Source organism: Dendroctonus ponderosae, unplaced genomic scaffold (assembly GCF_020466585.1).
Source record: "Dendroctonus ponderosae isolate FM_Combo_2020 unplaced genomic scaffold, Dpon_F_20191213v2 Dpon_F_20191213_2, whole genome shotgun sequence".
NCBI lineage: Eukaryota > Metazoa > Arthropoda > Insecta > Coleoptera > Curculionidae > Dendroctonus > Dendroctonus ponderosae.
The window spans coordinates 9305416-9324250 of NW_026018165.1; the positions used below are offsets into that span (position 1 = coordinate 9305416).

At 30.9% G+C, this 18835-nt stretch overlaps 2 protein-coding genes across 3 annotated transcripts in view; both read right to left on the reverse strand.

The window, feature by feature from the left end:
* LOC109539005 (alkaline phosphatase, tissue-nonspecific isozyme) overlaps positions 1-8069 on the reverse strand; it is a 9869-nt gene extending 1800 nt beyond the window's left edge. The window contains exons 1-6 of one of the 2 annotated variants that reach the window (XM_019906512.2): positions 7926-8069; positions 1219-1421; positions 962-1154; positions 680-843; positions 406-619; positions 100-233 (exon numbers count right to left, since the gene is read on the reverse strand). In XM_019906512.2, coding sequence (XP_019762071.2) covers positions 100-233; positions 406-619; positions 680-843; positions 962-1154; positions 1219-1421; positions 7926-8031 — 1014 coding nt within the window. In that variant the 5' untranslated portion in view covers positions 8032-8069. Of the gene's footprint in view, positions 1-99; positions 234-405; positions 620-679; positions 844-961; positions 1155-1218; positions 1422-4385; positions 4714-7925 lie in introns of those variants that run through there. The other variant, XM_019906513.2, reaches the window with a different exon arrangement.
* Positions 8070-8896: 827 nt separating this feature from the next.
* LOC109539022 (cardioacceleratory peptide receptor) overlaps positions 8897-18835 on the reverse strand; it is a 65257-nt gene continuing 55318 nt past the window's right edge. The window contains exons 2-9 of the mRNA XM_019906533.2: positions 15963-16098; positions 15068-15171; positions 14638-14731; positions 13265-13360; positions 11744-11938; positions 10138-10227; positions 9896-10076; positions 8897-9524 (exon numbers count right to left, since the gene is read on the reverse strand). Of these exons, the coding sequence (XP_019762092.2) occupies positions 9338-9524; positions 9896-10076; positions 10138-10227; positions 11744-11938; positions 13265-13360; positions 14638-14731; positions 15068-15171; positions 15963-16098 (1083 nt within the window). The 3' untranslated portion in view covers positions 8897-9337. The remainder of the gene's footprint in view (positions 9525-9895; positions 10077-10137; positions 10228-11743; positions 11939-13264; positions 13361-14637; positions 14732-15067; positions 15172-15962; positions 16099-18835) is intronic.

Sequence of the window (18835 nt, forward strand, 5' to 3'; positions counted from 1 at the left end):
TTAGATATTCGAGTATTCGAATAATTTTACTATTCGAATAAACCACTAAACGAATATTCGAATATCAGATTTTTAAAAATTCCGAGTTCTAGTTTTTACCATTAGTGCGTAACCATTCGGGTTCTTGCGTAGCAGTTTAATAGCGGCAGCCGTCATATCACTAAGTGAAGGCATTCCTTCAGGACCGCTATCTCTTTCGTAGTCCAGCTTTAAATGTCCATTTGCAAATATTCCTGAGTGGTTTAGAGATTATGTTTGTTAGTTGTCTGATAATCGAATTAAAGTGAGCTTTAATTACATTTTGTGGATAAAGGGAATGACAATACAAAACACCTAGTAGTGAACAATACAAAATAAATCAATAAAATTATATCCGCACTCAACATGCGTGTATCAGACGATTACCTAATGTGTACTCCATTGATTCGTCCATATTTTCCAAATTCTCATTATTTTCCAGCACTTGATACGTAACCTGTCTTAAGCTTTTATCGGTTTTCCAATCGGTAATTAAATCTCTTCCTTTTTGTTTGCTAATACAGGACCACGTATCCAGAGGGTCTGCTGGGGTGCCGGTAACATTTGCTACTAGGCACTGTCTTCCGCCTCCCATTATTACCTAGCAAGAGACCCGATTTCTTTAAGCAGTTTGTGATTATTTAATATTCACCATCAGTACCTCTATGTTTTTCCCAGGACTTTCATTCACAAGTTGATAGCCAATATCTTTGCAATTTGATGATTCTAAGGGAACATTCGCTTCACATTCCCACCGTCTATTTGGGGTATGTGCATAGAGAGCGCTTGGAGTTGCATGAGTTACTCTAGTAGTGGTGACGAAGCCTGAAATAGAGCAGATACAGAGTGTTTTATTATAACCGAAGCCTAACGTTGATCTTCTTTTAGTTCTCTGGCAGATATTTTTTACTATTCCATCTAAAAGCTACTTTTTTTCGATTACCTGTAGATTTTCCTGCCTCTTGCGCCCAATCAATAAAACTTTCCAACTGTGCAGATTTCTTTAGAGATGCATCACAATCGTTCACGTTTACAGTGTGGTCCACTCCTGAAGTTTTATGATTAGCTTTTATTCCCGAAAATAGGGCTGTAGCAGTGCTGCATGAGTCGGGTACTAATTTATTTGCTGAGTAAATCTAGAAATAAATATTGCGGTTTTTGTGATTGTTTCGTTTTGTCTACGCTCTAAATTTCGGGCACCTTTAAGACTCCTATATTGTCAAAATGTTCCCATGCTAGATGGCCAGTTTCGCCTTTTCGATAAATTCTAGCACTTGTTACAGTTGTAGGTCCCATTCCATCTCCCACAAATAAGATGACGTTCTTTGCTACATCATCAATGTTTTCCTTTTGCAACGCTTTGGCCAACTCATACTTTCCCAATTGCCTCCAGTAGGACTGGTCTAGATATATGCAAATAAACAATCAAACAAAAAACAATTAATATAATCAGTTTTTCATTTTTTATATGCATATATTGTCATATTGGTGGTATGAAAATTTTGATGAACTTGGATTTCAATGTATTTGCATCTCGATTCGAACAGTAGGTACAGAATATGGAAATCATTCTGTTAAACCTTCTATTTTTGGCATCATACTGCTTCGATTTTGTTTAATTATTTTTGTAGCAGGTAAATTTTATATGGTCGAAGCATGTATACATCTTTAAGCGGTTTAAAATAAATACATACAATTTTTTTAATTTGGGAATTTTGTCTCACATTGTATGGTTCTTGAAAAGTGAACATCCTTCCGTTCTTTATTATAAATTAATAGCCATCGCGCTTTTATTAAGAGGGCCTAGAATTTTTTATCGATAAGATCGACTGAGGAAAATATTATCAACTAAGATAATCTAGAACACATAAAGCAAACAAAGATAAAGACTTAAATCAACTTTATTTCCTAGGGATTTTTCGGGATAAGGCTTGAAGTTTGAGAAAAGGGGCAGATTCCATACCACCGTTTGATAAATAAAATTAATTTCTCCGTTTCAAAATCAAAATATCACGGTTGTTTTTAAATTGTAAGTAATAAAATCTATTTTAGCTGGCACTTAACAATTTAAACGTATTTAGAATAATCTGTTTACCAAACTATCGTCGGCTAATTTTCAAGATGTTTAAAGAGATTGCCATCGACTTTCCGGTTTTAATATTGTTTTGTGATTTTCGTTTTTTTTTATAAATAATCGGTACAAAGCTGTGAAAACACAGAACTCTCAATTCGCTTTTTGAATTTTTTTAACAGGCATTTTATAAAATGCTTTAAATAAAAAAATAATCGGCTATTGTCGGTAGCAATTTTACACAGTGTTTTGCAGAAATAAGTACCGGAAATTAAGGGGTAAATTTTATGAAGAATGAAAAATCTTAATTGACTGTTCAATTATCAAGAAAAATCACTCTTTTTTTCGGACGACGAACCGTTTTCCGATTTAAAAAATTATGAATCACTTTATGAACCAATGAGAGAAACATATGAAGCAATGGTAAAATAAAGAATTAAACAGAATTATTTTAAGAATTATCTACAGTTATAACATACTTAATATGTATTTATAGTAGTTGCTGATAATGACTCCCATTGATCCCCTTCTGGGCCTTATTTAGCAGCGCCAATAAAGTTATTTTTCCGGAAAACGCTTGGCCAAACGCACAAATAAAAAAGTGCTTTTTATTCAGAATTGAACAGTCAATCCCGATGTATTTTTTATTCTTAGAGAAAGCAGTGGCCGAAGACCTTTTCCTTCAAAAATATTCAATAACTTAGCGGTATGCTCGCCACCGGAAAAACTAAAAACACATAAAATAATTGAAAATAGGCGCATCTTACAGCCTTCACTACCTACGAAGTGTCATTAAAATTTATAAAAGTTTTGCAGAAATTTAAAATGTATTTTTAAAAGTAAAGTTTGACTCCCTGTATTCGAAACAGAAGATTTTGCCGACCCATGCGTATATTTGGATTTCTTTTATATTTGGAAAGGTCTATTTACCGTAAATTTACGGTACTTATTTCTGATACTTCCTGTATACCTGCAAAAATTTTCGGACAAAAAAATCGATTTTAGTAATTCGGTTTTTTAATTTCTTGCCTATTTCCACCCGTTTAGCCGAAACTGTTTTATGCAAACGACCCTGTAAATACAAAATTTATTTATATTACTATAATTATTTTAATTAAATTTGTAAAATTGTTTTTGTAAAGTTGCAATTAACCAGATTTTTACTTTAGAAAAATGCCTGATTTTGCTTTTAGCTCATTCCAGTGCCGCCAATTTAAAACACTCTGTATATCAATGTTCTGTTTGCTTCTTTCTATTTGGAGCAGGAAAATTCGTAGATTATCTTTGAAACGCGTATCATTAAATATCGAAAATGGCTTTAAATATTGATATTATCATAAGGAAGCGCAAATATTGCGATTAATTCTTTAAAGGTTTGGATGGCTATTTTAGAAAGAATATTTATTTTTATTTTAGTTTAACTATCAAAAATAATTCCAAGATAAGTGTACCTACTTTCCTACTCCAGATTTACGCAAAACAATATCTGAAGCTGTGCGTTCAAAAGGACCATAAACCAAAAAATTTAATTTCCTTTAAATATAAGTAGGTACATCACAATGGAAAAATTTGAATACTTTTTATGATGATGATACAATAATCTTGGTATTCATTGCGCACATAATCGTGTTTCCTAGTGAAATTATTTATGTACCTAACAATATTTTTGGAACTGATTTGGGGCCTCAGATGATGGCAAATGGAATAATATATAAGTGGATAGTGCAAATATAATGGACCTCAATTAAAGTATGTTTTTATAGAACTTAATTTTTTGTCAGAATCAATCATTGGAAAGCAATTTAATCAATTATATTAAAGGATTTTGTTACTTAGAAAATCATCAGGTTTTTATGTAGGTAGAAGGTTTTATGCCGGTCGTAAAGCTAAAGTAACTTTGAAAAAACATTGTCAGCTTGGATTGAAATGGATCAGATTCAAATAGAGGGAAAATTTTGAATAGTAATGTCATTAATCCTTTCGCTGTGGAGTTACAGGGTATGTCAAACGCGACTTAAAATGAAAAAAAATGCCTTCTATTTTTCTGTAGTTAGCAGTTTAAGAGCAATAAATGTTTAGGTTAGATATAAGTTGTGTGTGAATGTTTTACTAAAGTATTTATTGCTATGTGCTAGGCATTTTAATATACTAGGGAGCAACAGTAGCACTTATAGTCCCATCATAAAAGACTCCTGCCTATAAGGGATCATGCTGTTTGCTTGCTTGTTACATATTTTCACATACGTTTAATGTTTAAACTATTAACTTGTGTATGCAAATTGATATGCCCACTGACCTTCAATTTGACAATAATAGCCCGTAGCTAGCAGTAGCACTAGAAGCACGAGGATACCAGAAGTATTGCACATAACGCGATCGAGATCTGTTGCACCGGACTAAATTACTTCATAAAACACTATCTCATTTAATTGTTTTATTTGCTTTCAGTTATTGTTCTACTTGGATTTTGAACGAATTAAAGAATGGAACAATTTAGCCCCGTAATACTTTTAATTGTTGTTTATAAAGCAATAATGATAGTACTTTTCTGATAACACACACTAAAATTCATTGAACTGGCTGTGGTAGGATACATTTAAAGACTCGCTTTTAAATCAGAATTCGCTGGACTTTGTAAGTAGTTTGTCCACGCAACTCAAAGCCTCTTTTACTCTTAACAATTCACCTTGTCTATTGATTCCGCAAATACTTTTTTGTTTTGCTACTGTTTTGTTAACGACTTGCTTGCGAGAATGACTGCAATTAGACTCTATATTAAATCGAAACCATGAAACAATATATGATTGCTTATTGCAAGGTGTTGAATAAGCCTTTGTGAATTTTCTATTTTAGTGTTTTTAAATATTTTGTACACGTTATACATGGTTTTTCTTCAAACATTGCATTTTTCTACGGAAAATACATACTGTATAAACAGTGATTGAAATGATGACAAACAGGTTTTCGTTTTGTAGTATCAGTGATACTTTGATTTGATTTCACCTAAATCGTCCTATTCAAAAGTAATTGCTAAGGGAAAATTCACATGTTTTTTTTTGTAATTGTTCACAATAATTTTTTCTTTTGTTTTATAGAAATGTCAATCTCGAGTATGTATGTATTTCTATGTAAAATTGATTTTTTTGTTGTATGTATTTCCTTTATTTTCGGCTGTTTGATATTCATAGTTGAACACGCCAGATTTGGTTGTCAGCAGACCAAATTATATTCTGAGTCTCATTCTGGTTTAAAGCTCTTCTTGTCTGCTGAAGTTATCTGGGTGTTCGACGGTCTCAACGAAAATTATTAAATTAAAGACCGAACACTAAGACCATGTTTAAACCATCAAGAACAATTCAACAGATCTTTAGCTCAGACAAAGACAAAATATTTATTTTTCTAAATCTTACATCGGGTATTTTTTCCATATTTTATTTGTTACACTTTTAGATTATACAGATGATGATTGTTTTGCTCTTCAGTGCCCAGTTCAGCTGCTGCTGTTTAAAGGATTTTTGTGAAAACGCGAAAAGTTTTTTCATTGAAGTTTCTGATATGCAAAGCATTTTTATAAACTCCAAAGTACATTTTTTAGATAATCTTCATACTTTTGCCTAAGAAATCACATGTGACACTATTTCAGATTTCAGTAACAGATATCTCAAAAACGGTTGCCCTGAGAAGTGTCGACTAAATGTATTTTTTGCCCCACATTTATGACTACAAATATAGATCCTTTGCAAGTGGTGTTAAAAATAAAATTTTGTCATCCCGCTTTTGAAAGCCTCTGTATAGCAAATAATATTGCATTGTTTAAACATGTTGGGAAAATAAACCCGCGCGAATAAGCCCATTTAAATCTAAAACTGAGCGATTGTAGATTTACATTTATATGAGATCATTCCCGTATTTTTATACGTTATAAGATATACAGTCGCCTTATTTTACACTAATTTTTCGAACACTCTGTATATGAATTTTACAATAATAATTAGATTTTCGTGTTTTAAGGCTAAATAGATCTGATTATGAGTATAGTTACTTAAGGTGATTTTTATATACATAAATATTGAAGCTGAAATATAGTAAATTGTGTATTAATTACCTATATACCTTACATATACGGTTTTTTAAATAGAACTAACGATTTTTTATTAGCTCAGTTAGTGCAGCTTGAAACGCTTCATATGCACCGTAAATTGTTTTTTTCTTACTTGCGACGTTGGCAGATTATCGCCATTTTAGGAAAATTTTGCTTAAAAATATGGTATCTAAAAATTCATTGTAGACGCAAAAAAAGCAGTTAAAGATATAAAAAAATACGTCTTCAATCACCACAGATCCGTTAAAAATTCTATTGTACCAAAATATCCATACATTGTACAAGGTGTTTACAATTTGGACTTCAATCTAAAACTTTTTAACGCAATGATTTTATTTAAAAATTTCAAAAAGTTGTTACATTTTGTAAGGTGGCCATGGAATTCATTAAATACGTGTCAAAATTTGATAATCTGCCAACGTCGCAAGCAAGAAAAAACCAATTTAGGTAAATTTAATAAAAACTTGGCTTATACAACAAAAGTTAAATTCCTCTTAAATATCGGCTCAAACGAATGACATTTCGTTGACGTAGTGTATGATTTATGGTTGCTGAGAAGGAGGGTGTGAGTTTCGCTCTGTTAACAGTTCAAAAAATCCTGTATTTGTCAACTTTCGTTTGGAAAATTCGTGATTCTCTAAAAGATAAACTTTGCGGGCATTGTTCTGTGGTATTTTTTTCATCGCTAGACTGTTTTTTTTTTATCAAGAACAAAGAACAATGCGATTTTGTAAGTTGGACATGTTCTGACGTTTGCTGTCAGGTAGCTGCCGTTGACCTGCACCTACTAGCCACCAAGAAAAATTTTGTAAGTTTCTTATCTAGTCTTGATCCTTTAACATAAAAGTGATCCGCATTTAATCTTTAAACTTGGCTATAAAAAGCTGTATAATTTCAACGTTTATTGTTTAAAAAACTGATTCGCTCTAGATACTTAATTCAAATAAAACAAAACCTCACCTTCAGACGTAACTGCGCTTCTTATAGTTTAGACATTGATGGTTCTTAGTGGATATGCATTTCATAATACCAATCAATTAATTCTAATTCATTTACTGCTTACCTTTTACAGTGGCTGCGTTAATTTTATGCTACTTGTTACGTTTTCCAATTGTTATATTTAATTTTAGCTGAAGTGGATATATTTGCTTAAGTAAAGCAGGTTACAAATATGTTCATGAAAAAAGCGGTAAGAATTGTGCAGCAATGCCAACAAATTTGGTGGTGAAATATGGGTAAAAGAATCACGTGGATACAATATGAACGTGAAATGTGACGCAAATGAAATTGAGTCAATGACATCACCGACCAAATAATATGATACACATGAAAATCGAGCAAAATATCGATTTTTAAAGAAAATATTAATAACAGAAAAAACACTAGAAACGCAGAAATACACTATCTTGAAAATGGTGGTTTCAAAAAAGGTTGCTCTTAAAACATTAAAGTCCAGAGAGTCGTGAGACTAAACAAACAAATAGTGGGAATTACTTTTTTTGTCAAAATAAGTGCATTTACAAATCAAGTTTCACGAAATCGAGAATTAAGAATTGATATGTTCCTTACTTTGCAACTACACTGTAACTTATCAGCACTATAACTTCAGGTAAATAATACATCTAATTGCCAAACCTTTATATGACGAAAAAAATATTTATTAGCTTGCTTATAACTATAATTGTGGGAGTTTTGCAATTACAATTTTTTTAAATATATAATGTTATTTCTTACCTTCCAGAGTATCTGAAAAAACACTGGAGAAACAGTGTAATAGTATACAAAATTTAATAATATCCATGTTCTTTTGTATGCGAAGTGATACTGATTCACTCAGCATAAACAATGTACCTACTTAATGACATTTTACCCAAATGAACAGTAATATGGAGTATATCAAGTTTGATTAAAAACGTTAATTCCATGTTAAATAAATTAAGCAGATGGTGAGGATTGCAACACTATAAGCGACACTTTTGTTTATTAGTTTCCGCAATAACATGTAGAATATAAAGAAGCAGTTAATTAACTGCTTATACAAAAATACAAAACAGGAACTAAAGAAAATGTGGAAGATACAATAAGAAACAACAATAGTCAGTAGATGAATTTACTTAAATAAAGCAGCTTTACTCGGTGAATGCACAAAAGCGGCTTATCCAACTTAATAAGTTGCGATTATATTTGGACATTCTATAGAAGATTCTTATACTTACTGATTGCAATAACGCACATAAACTAAAGAAAACTTGAAAAATAAGCTTAATAAACGAGTCGAATTAAAATGAGGGCATAATTAGGTTTCAGCTAACGCCTTGAGTTTAGCTTTGATCATAAACTGTTTAGATTAATTTGAAACATTTGATATTTTACTGATATTTAATTTGAATGATTTTTGTCAAACGAAACGACTTATGCATGGAGGTATTTCATCAACCCTATTTGTGTCATGTAGGGAACTCTTGCAAATTGCTAAATAATATCGTAACAATACACTCTTTCAATGAGTGTAATTTTTAAAATACAAGATTGAACAAACGGTGAACAAGTGGTCACTTCATGCAATGAATTGAGATCATTACAGTCTAAACTTCCGAAATACAAAACGAGTTCACTTAAAAAAAATAAATTTTTGTCAGGTCAACTAAAAGAAGCCAATTAGAGTCCTACCTATGTTCATGGCAGGAATTAAGAAAACCAGACAATTTAAGCATATACAGATTCGTTTATTTCAAATATGTAGCAGATTGGACATTTACTTGTTACATACAGTTAAGATTCACGTTATCTGAGATTGGGTTTCTAAAGCTAATAAAATAGTCATATCACAGTTTCCCCCACAATCACAGATTGAATAACTTATCATACAATACGGTTACAATACAAATACAATGAGTTCTTGTTTGCATGTGGATTTTGATGGAAATTTTATAAAAAAGTATCAAATTGTCAAATATTCCACCTCACTAAACGTTTTGCGAATGTTGTTTATAGTTAGTTGATTTAGTTCATACAGGACGTTTTAAAGAAAACCATAAAAGATCTATTTACACGTAGAGCTCAAACTTTCTTTGGAACATATAATTTGAAATTAGTATAAGGAACATCGATGATTAATATCTAAAGGCTACAGTAGATTTTCCGTTTTAAGTTTTCTCATGTACTAAAGCGACCACAATTGCTGTATGTGCCTTATTAATTGAGGTAACCATATCTGATCTTCGTTTCGCCGTGTTATTTGTAAGCACTTCTGAGATACTGCTGCTCTTCGTTGTCGAGTTTCGGGATTTGCGTTTCTTTTGAAGTTTGCACCATTTAAACGGGGCCACATTTCTAGAAATTTACGTTGGAAAATAGTACGTTATTCAACAGTAACTTTACAAAGCATATTCTCATTTCAGACCAATAAATAGAAATATTACATATTCATATTGCTAGAAGAGTTTTATAATGAATGCCAAATCTACGATCTCTTTGTGAGACGCTGATTAGAAGATTCGAATTGACTTTTGAAACAGGTATATTTTAAGGAAATAATCCATAGAAAAGTTTCGTAAACTAGCAGATGAAATGCAATTTATAGATTGAATGCTACTATAGTTTTACAACTTTGCACATTCATGGTAGATAGCCATAAAATCATCACCAAAACGACTTTTACCTGATTAAACCAAGAGCAATAAAATGTTATTTTAGCTACTTACCCGAGAAATTTGCACATATGCGTCGAAAATATGCAATAAATTATCGGATTTGCTGCAGAATTTAATGGTGCCAAACTTTGAATGAATGAAGCAATCGCTGTATTTCTTTGCGTTGGAGGTATGTAGCCAAATACTTGGAGTAAGTCAAAAATAATGTATGGACTCCAGCACACAATGAATACTGGAAATAAATTAATATAAAAATATGTGAATCACCTAAAAAATACATTGATGCCTTTTACCTGAGACGATAACAAGTGTGATTTTAATTGTCTTTACTTTGGCCCTTGGAATGAGTCCTCTGGATGAAGCTCTTCGATCGCCGTCTGAACCTATCGAGAAAAGAACAGTAACACAAGACAACATAAATATAACTCTCATAATTACCTTGGATATTATGGTTACTAGTAACAAGCTTTTGCCAATTAATTTTAGTTAAAGTTACTCAGAGATAAAAGTAGTAAATTTATGAACAACGTTTCTTAATATATCAATATTAATAGTAAAATCTAGTATGCTAATTGACACCGTAAAATCAAATGTATAAAAACTAATTTTTGTTGCAACTGCTACTGCTAGAAAAACCATAAACCAACCATAAACAAATAATAATTAATTTAATAATCTTTCCGGCATGATTCGGTTTTTAATCACTTTCATAATCAGAAATGAAGTACCATTATTCAACATTTCCGTTCCAAATATTTATTGGCAATTAGAAAATTGTTTTCAAGCTACTTAGCCTATTTTTGCTGTAGATAATGTATATGAATTAAGTCATGACACCTAGAGTTCTTTAAATACATTTTTTAACTGCGTTTATGCAAATTGGAGAATGTGATTAATTCTAATATGTAAAAACTGATTGTTTAAGTAATTTTCTATATTTTTTGCAAACCGTTTAGCTCTTTGCATGAAAAATAAGATTCTCACTTTAAGAGTTTTTCATAAGAAAGTTATAATTTAAAATTGTTCATATAAAAGAAATGAAAAATCGATCTATCGCTGAAAAGATGAAATACTAAGGTCTGAAATGCATTTGATTTTTCACACTTCTAAGTACTTCTTTGTGTTTCTTTTTAAATATATGTGTGTTTTTCTAGAATAATTAATTTAAATTATTCAAATAATTGTATTACCTCATACTTATCGAAACAGTATAGGTATACCAGTTGAAAACTGTTAAGCAATTGACCATTACTTTAGTAATGGTTTAAAAAATTAATGTAAAGCAAGAAAAAATTCGCTCATAAACGGAAAATTAAATACTACAAAATGCTCTCATATTTTCTTTAATACAAATGAATTTACAGTAAATACGATAAAGAAGCGAGAAAATACAAGAGTAATTTTTCAAGTTTCTGCTAATTACACACAAAGATATTATTTTAAATTCTTGATATCATTTACTTATTGATTATTCTTAGATACGTTTCCTGTTTTTGAGCGCTAAATCAATTTCTTGGAAGACAGTTTCAATTTTATTAGAAGCAAAACAATCTGTGCCATCGTAGTTAAATAAGCATTAATGCTGTACAGTACATTTAACCACCGCATAGCGAGAATAATGCGTTTTACATGAGTTCGTTTCTGCTAAAATTGTTGCTTTAGTCAATGAGGGTAGCAGATATCAAAATGCCACTCGGAAATGACTATTTATGTGTTTTATTTGGCTCCTTTTATAAATGCTTTAGAACACTCTTGAGAAAGGTATAAAGGTTCATCTGTGGAATGTTCGGTATGTTAAAAAATAATTAAGCGTAATAAAAGACCAGATATAAATGTGATTAGAATGGGTGCACTCCAAGAAAAAGTATAACAACTAAAATATGTAATTTAATAATTTACCTATTCGGTCGTTAGTGCTGCCTCTGTGTCCTCGAGGAAACTGTACAGCGCTTTTAGTCCAAATTGTCTTAATCATAACCGCATAACAAGCGGTTATAATTATGGTCGGAATCACGAACAAAGCTAAGGAAATGAGCACCATGTAAAGCTGCCATTGCCATTGTTCTCGGAACTCGATCCAGCATTGTGGTTGGTCTGAAAATGTATATATTTTATATTATTATAATAAAGCCCGTATTTATATGTTAATATATGCTACTAGGATGTTTTGTAATAAGATTCAAATAATTTAAAGTGCATTCAGACAGACAATTTTAAAGATGATTAAAGGTAGGTAATGTTCTTCGCACCAAAGCAAGCAACATATTTAAATAATACTATRGACCATCACTCATATAAGGCCCGATAATAAATACTTTACTAATAAACTATTGAGTAAAATATAAACMGTAATGAAAWAAAGAGTTAAAACAGTGCCTGAATGAAATATACGATTAAAAGCTGAAATATGAATGAGCATATGAKAAAAACACATCTCGAAGAATCTAATAATATAATAATACTAGCGTAACCGCATCTGCSCAAAAAATTTAAAAAAWTTTCATTTGAGAAACAACTAGTTGCGCAGCAGAAACTTAAACAAAAAAAACAATTTCTTACAAAATAAATAAAATATTTAACTTTAAAACAATTTAAAAACCTCATCATAAATTGCTTTTTTGTTTGATACACGTGAAGCTCAGTCTCCGAGTTCAATTTCCTATCCTAATGCAATCGTCTATTTAATGAGCTTGTAATGGAAATGATTAAGGTATCGATATTCGAAAAGGGCGCTTCCTAAATGAGCAGCTATGTTGTTTCATCATTTGGTAAAGTTTTCAGACAATTACAGCCACTTCTGATTCGAACTTTGAAAGTGGGGTGTTTGCTAAAGCTTAATTACTCGATAATATTAATTGAACTTTCAGAAAAGGCCAGTGAACGGTTACAGCTGCAAAAGGGCCTTTTTCGGAATTAAATCGGTGAATTGAACTGGACGTACGTAATTGGTCTTCATTATGCAAGTGGCATGTGAAAATTACTTTTGCATATCGAGCGTATACGTACCAATGTTTAGTCTGCATCATTTTTTTGTTGTAATAATTAAATACATATTCTAAAAGGAATGATCAATTGCAATTTCACTTCTGCTCAACTTACAACGGAAACTTGTGAAAATAAATATTAACATTTTTTTCTCAACATTTTTGCGGCTGTTTATTAACTAATTGTTTCTGTGTTGTTTAGTGGATATCTTCGAATCTCATCAAAAAGCAATTACCTCTGAAGGCAATTGACCCATTTCAGAATAATATTAATGACTAAATTACACGAAGTTAAGTTTAAGTGAATTACGAAAACATATTTAAATCATTACGATGAGCATTTCATTGGTGACTGAAAACAAAACCGTCAGCTTTGCTCTCAATTTTACAACTCCAAATATTAGCGGCTCATGTACTAATACATTATTTTACTTACCCTGTATGATTTTTTCTTCATATAAAAATAGCATTGGAACTGAGAATAATGCACTTACTGCCCATGCAAGAACTATTAGTATCTTAGCTCTTCTCCCTAAAACAATTTCTTTTATATAAGATTGCATTATATTATATTTTTTATAGTCGAATAGAGGTAAGAGGGCTCAAACCGAGATCGATAGGCATGCTTCCTGGCAGATTGAGCAATTTTCGAACAAAAAACGTAAATTTGTTAGGAATGAAGGACAGCATTTTATTTTTTTTTTCACGTTTAAGTTTCATACTGTAATCTAAAACGGTTACTATTTTTCGAATCGTTTTACCTTTCGTATGGTTAAGCACAGACTTGAGAACGGAATCTTTGGATTATTATTATGCCTAGGGGCTTAATTAATAAGTTGCCTAAGTGTGAACTGCATAATTTAACGTTTATTAAAAGACAAATCTATATGTGCCACAGCACAAATTATTATTGTTTAAGCGTAAATTTTTAATTCCTGTTAATCTAATTAAGCTAAAACAGAAAAATGTTGATTTAAAAAGTGATTTAAAATCTTAGCACTTTTTGTAATTTTGTTTAGCAGTTTTGCTCTGCGGTTGCAAATAAAAAATTATTTAGTGTATACATATATTGAAATCAGTAACTTTTAGCAAAGAAAGGGTAATTCTCAATTAAAACATTCACAAATCGCTTTGTTAAATTTAAGCAAATATTACCACATTACTAAATCGCTCGTTTACGTTTTATGTATTTTTTTATAAATAATTTTTTTCTTAAATATATTATTCGCATAAACTTTTGGAGCGGCCTGGATATAAAATGAGAAAATTTTACAATAAATTGCATTTGTTTACGTAGAGTGAGTAGCAAACAATTCTGCTATTGTGTAAGTTTATTATTTTGTAATTAAATTCTTTGTTAAACCAACTAACTAGTTGGTTTTTATTAAATTCCTAAAATACGGATTTAAACTTCATAAAATTAAAACGCGTGAAATTCTGTAGTCAATTTTCTATGAACAACTTTGATCGTAAAGCCTGAAAAGAGAGGCGTTAATGAAATTAACGGTAGTAGTAGTAGTTTGGGTTCTATACTAATGAGATCGAAGCCTTAAGCCATTTGAGTTTCCCGCCTCGCATCAGAATACATAATTCTCTCTTTCAATCTCTGCTTGTTCACTTAATATTTGAGGAATCCTGTATCTGAAATTACTACGCAAAGCTAGAAGTGTTAAGCAAATGCAAAATTCCCAAAATAATATAGATTTGTTGAAAAAGTGCATACTGATTAAAAAAATACCAAAAATAATCTAACAAACAAAATATTTATTTTATTACAATTTCTTTCTTCCATTCACTAAATATACTTACAACTGCCTGAAAATTTCATCGGATGTCGTATAGCATCATATCGGTCGATACTTAGTGATACAAGCACGTACGTTGAAGCATATGTTACTAAAGCCTAAAAGGCGAAAAGAAAATGTTTATAATTTACTTTTCTCTGTGTTGTTGTACCCTGTTATCCGTTACCGACTTTGAAAAATTTCAGAGGAAAATAGGTAAGCACCAAGTTAATATTTTTCTCATACAGCTTTATAATCCTCTACATTGATTCATTCATAAAAAAAACTGCGGAAACACTCAATGAAAAAATCAGTTTAATACAAAAACTAATAGTATTCGAATGCATGTGAATTTGTTACTGCTTAAAGACTTTATGTATGGTTTCTTTTAACAGTTTTTTTATAGTTTTCCTCAATAAGTGTTTAGCCCTTGCTAAAGAAAATATTTTACCAACCTGGGCAAATTTTATAAATCGACACCAAGTGTCTCCGGCATACCAGGTCACTGTCATTCTCCATACAATATCTGTGAGAACACTAATTAGACCTACGGTGAGATCTGGAAAAGAAAATCATTTTGCTGTAAACATACAAATTGGTAATTTTGTTACTAATTAAGTTAACTGAAATAATTCCCCTTCTAATACCATATAATCGTATTTAATGAAAGTAAGCTAGAGAGTAATTTATGGCACGAAAAGCTGCAAATAAACGAGTACCAAATTACTAAGGGACAGTTTTAATATATTACAATTGGACTAAATTTCGACGCAAAATTTACGGGCTATTACAATTTATAGCCATTAAAAGTTCAGGCTCTCGCTTCGACAGTCAATTCTTATTTTCATTGATTTCCATTTTATAATGTTTTTTCTTGGGTAGATAAATTGCGTTTAAAAAAACCGTTTAATAATTAGTAGAAAGGCGCTGTGTTTGATTTTAATTACTGACGAGTGGGCGCGTGAAGTGTTAAAGATTTTATGTTTATTTGTATTCGGGTCTTTGATAAAATTGACTGGTTTTTTCAGTTCGCTTTATTGTTGAGTTCTGAAGATGAAGAATATTCGTCTACACGTAGATATCATTTTTGTGTCGTTTCTCGTTTAGCAGTTTAAAAATTTAATTTGACAGTTAAAGCTTTGCTATAATAAACTAAATCTGTATCTAATCTCTGTTTATTATTAAATACCTCAATTTGATTCAATTCAATCTTCTTATTCAATAGTGCAAAAAGCGACATAGCAAATACGTAAAAAGAAGAAATCAAATTAAAGTAATTACAATTCTCTAAACTAAATTTCAGCCTGTTGATGGGAAATCTGCATGATATCTAGGGCTAAAATGTCTTACCTGCAAATGCTAAATGGGCTATGAAAAATTTCATCCGACTTTTCCTAGGCCTTCCAATAAAATGTGAACATAAAACGCCGCTATTGCCAATAACAATTACTATCAAAAGGACCCATAATACTGTGAAATGCTCCACCTAAAAGAAAAATAAACAACGTTAAAAACCTTATTTTATTTGCATTGGAGTGAGATGCAAATGCACTTTTGCTTAGAAAAGCGAACTGAAACTGTTAAATATGGTTTTTATATGAAAACTGCACTTCTTTTGTGGGCAGCCAATTTTCCAACACTAATAAAATACTTCTCGTGGTTAAATGTGAATAATAGAAAAACACAAACTCAATATAAACCGAAATCAAACCATGAAATAACACACTAAAAGTAGTTGGTTTATTTAAAATAATCGCCATTCAACGATATAGATAAAATAAAAAACTTCATAAAAATTGTCAATGAATGTGATTGTTACAAAGGCAATAAGAACTCAATTTACCGCCGAAAGAAAGCCAATAAGTGCAATAAATAGGAAACCGTAGTTTTAGCGAATAGTTTTCCTTTGCTCGAGGCAATGGAGCATTGAATTTCCACCATTCGGAATAGTTAGATTATAAATGAAAACCATCGTTATTGTTATTTCTTAAAGTGAGTACTATTATGTTTTCAAAAGCTTCGCACTAATAAAATAGCAAACAAAACTGATTGAGAAAAGTGTTGATTTTACGTGAGTGCGAATTTACTTAAAAATTACGTTCGAGACATTTAAAACACGAAAAGTTTGTTCGCGTTTTGAAAATCATGAGTATAATAATGGCTGAAAAAAGGCGAAATTTATCTTCCCCAAATAATTTTTTATTTGACAATATTAATCGTGTTCAATCCAATATTTTTCGTTTAATTGAACAACATTCGCTCGAAACTCGTTGTTTATTTTCCAGACTTATTGAGCAAATGAACATCCCGAATTCGAATGCGAACACATCAGAAACTACGTAACTACCTTGTTTGCTGTTTATTTCTATGTAGTAAGTGCTATAAAAGTACTTCCTTATTTGCTCGAAGCAATAAAAGCACGCAATTCAAAGTGGAACAGCAATTTGACAAAGGGAATACATTTGAAAATCGACTTCCATTTGCTTATTGTGCCACTACTAAAGTCGATGTAAATTTCATATTCCTATTCTCACATGATTTATTTTAGTTATTTGGATTAAAGAGTGGCATATCAAATTTTCTGTGTCGAAAAAAACCCACTAAATTGTCGAACATGTATATTTATTAAAGCAATATATATTACATATTTATGAAAAAAGCTTCTTCACTGTTGGGTGTTCCTCTTTGTTTCGCTCGTCGTTTTAAGAGTTTGAACATTATAAATTATACATTGTAATCTTAATGTTGTTGAAGCAAATGCTTTTGCGTATTGGAGTTCAATTTGCTATAAGGTTGCTCCAAAAACTTTTCGAGATTTGTTTTATAGTCAAATATTAAATGTGTTCTCACACCGTAAAAATTTAATACTATTTCCATAGTTTGCAATTTCTATCTAGTTATGCAGATAATTAATAATTAAAGCAAAGTTAATATTAAACTCTAACTAACCTAAACTAACTCCAACAGGTATTATCAGTTTGTCTTTAAAAATGAAAGCAGATCTCAATTTTCCACCCTGGAAAACTTTTCCAGACGAACATTGTAACAATACACCAGGCTTTAAAAGAAATATTCATGCAAAGCTAAACTCGGCAGAAACTTTTGACACTTTCAATCTCAAAACTCTTCCTTTCGTCGTATTTCGGCTTCAGAAATTCCTGGTTGCATTTTTGAAATACTCCTTAAAACAAGATAAAAACCAAAAATACAAATTCAACATTAATAATAATGATAAATTTACAAATAAGAAACTATTAGTTTAAATAATTATTGGTAATAAAGTTTATGAAGATGAACAATCATTTTACATCTTTTCATTTGAATATTTGGTATAAAAAACCCGTTAAGAAAAAAACTATGCACTCAATTAGTGTGTTTTAAAACAGTAATTGATCATTTACTCTTGCACAGTTTATATAAATTTCTGGTAAGAAAGGAATTTCTAATCGAAGTAACTTTAATTTACATAAGTTACCGTAAAGGGTTTATTGGCACTTTCAGTTTACTTCCCTTCGCTTTTTCCGTTTAAGTCAACCCGATGGCGGAAAATTCAGCAAATAACTGAAATACATTAACATACCCTTCCGCTTCCGGTTTCGCCTAATAAAACTTAGCTGAAAATGCCGATATTAAATTCTATTGCATACAATCAAGAGAAAAATAAAAAATGTATGGAAAATCGGTACGTGAACTAAATGTCAAAAAGTAAAGACAAAATACCTGAAAATCTTAATGAAATGAAGTTCCTGAAATTAGACGCTTAAAGGAGGTTTATTAGATTATATTTTCTTGTTTGATTCAGCTCAGGTTTAATCACCAAAACCCTTGCGGAACAATATTATCTATTAGACTTGGCTTAACATAAAATAACAATAAAGCGAGACAGTGGATATTGAATGTGAAGATTATCCCAATATTTATCAGTGTGTAAATATAAAATGAACTGTTTGCTACATCGGAAACAAACAGAAAAGCAACATCTAAAACTACTATACATAATGGAATGTGTCCTTATTCCAACCATTATCTAGATAAATTTACATTCCAAATACCTCTAGCACACTAGTATTCCATAATTTGCTCCATTTATATTCTTAATAGCATTATAATCTACCCTTCACAGTGTCTATTACATCCTTAAATTAATTCACTACACTCTTACGATAAGTAACGACCTCGTTAGATCCCCATTTTCTCTTGAACTCGCTTCAGGTTTTCCGAAA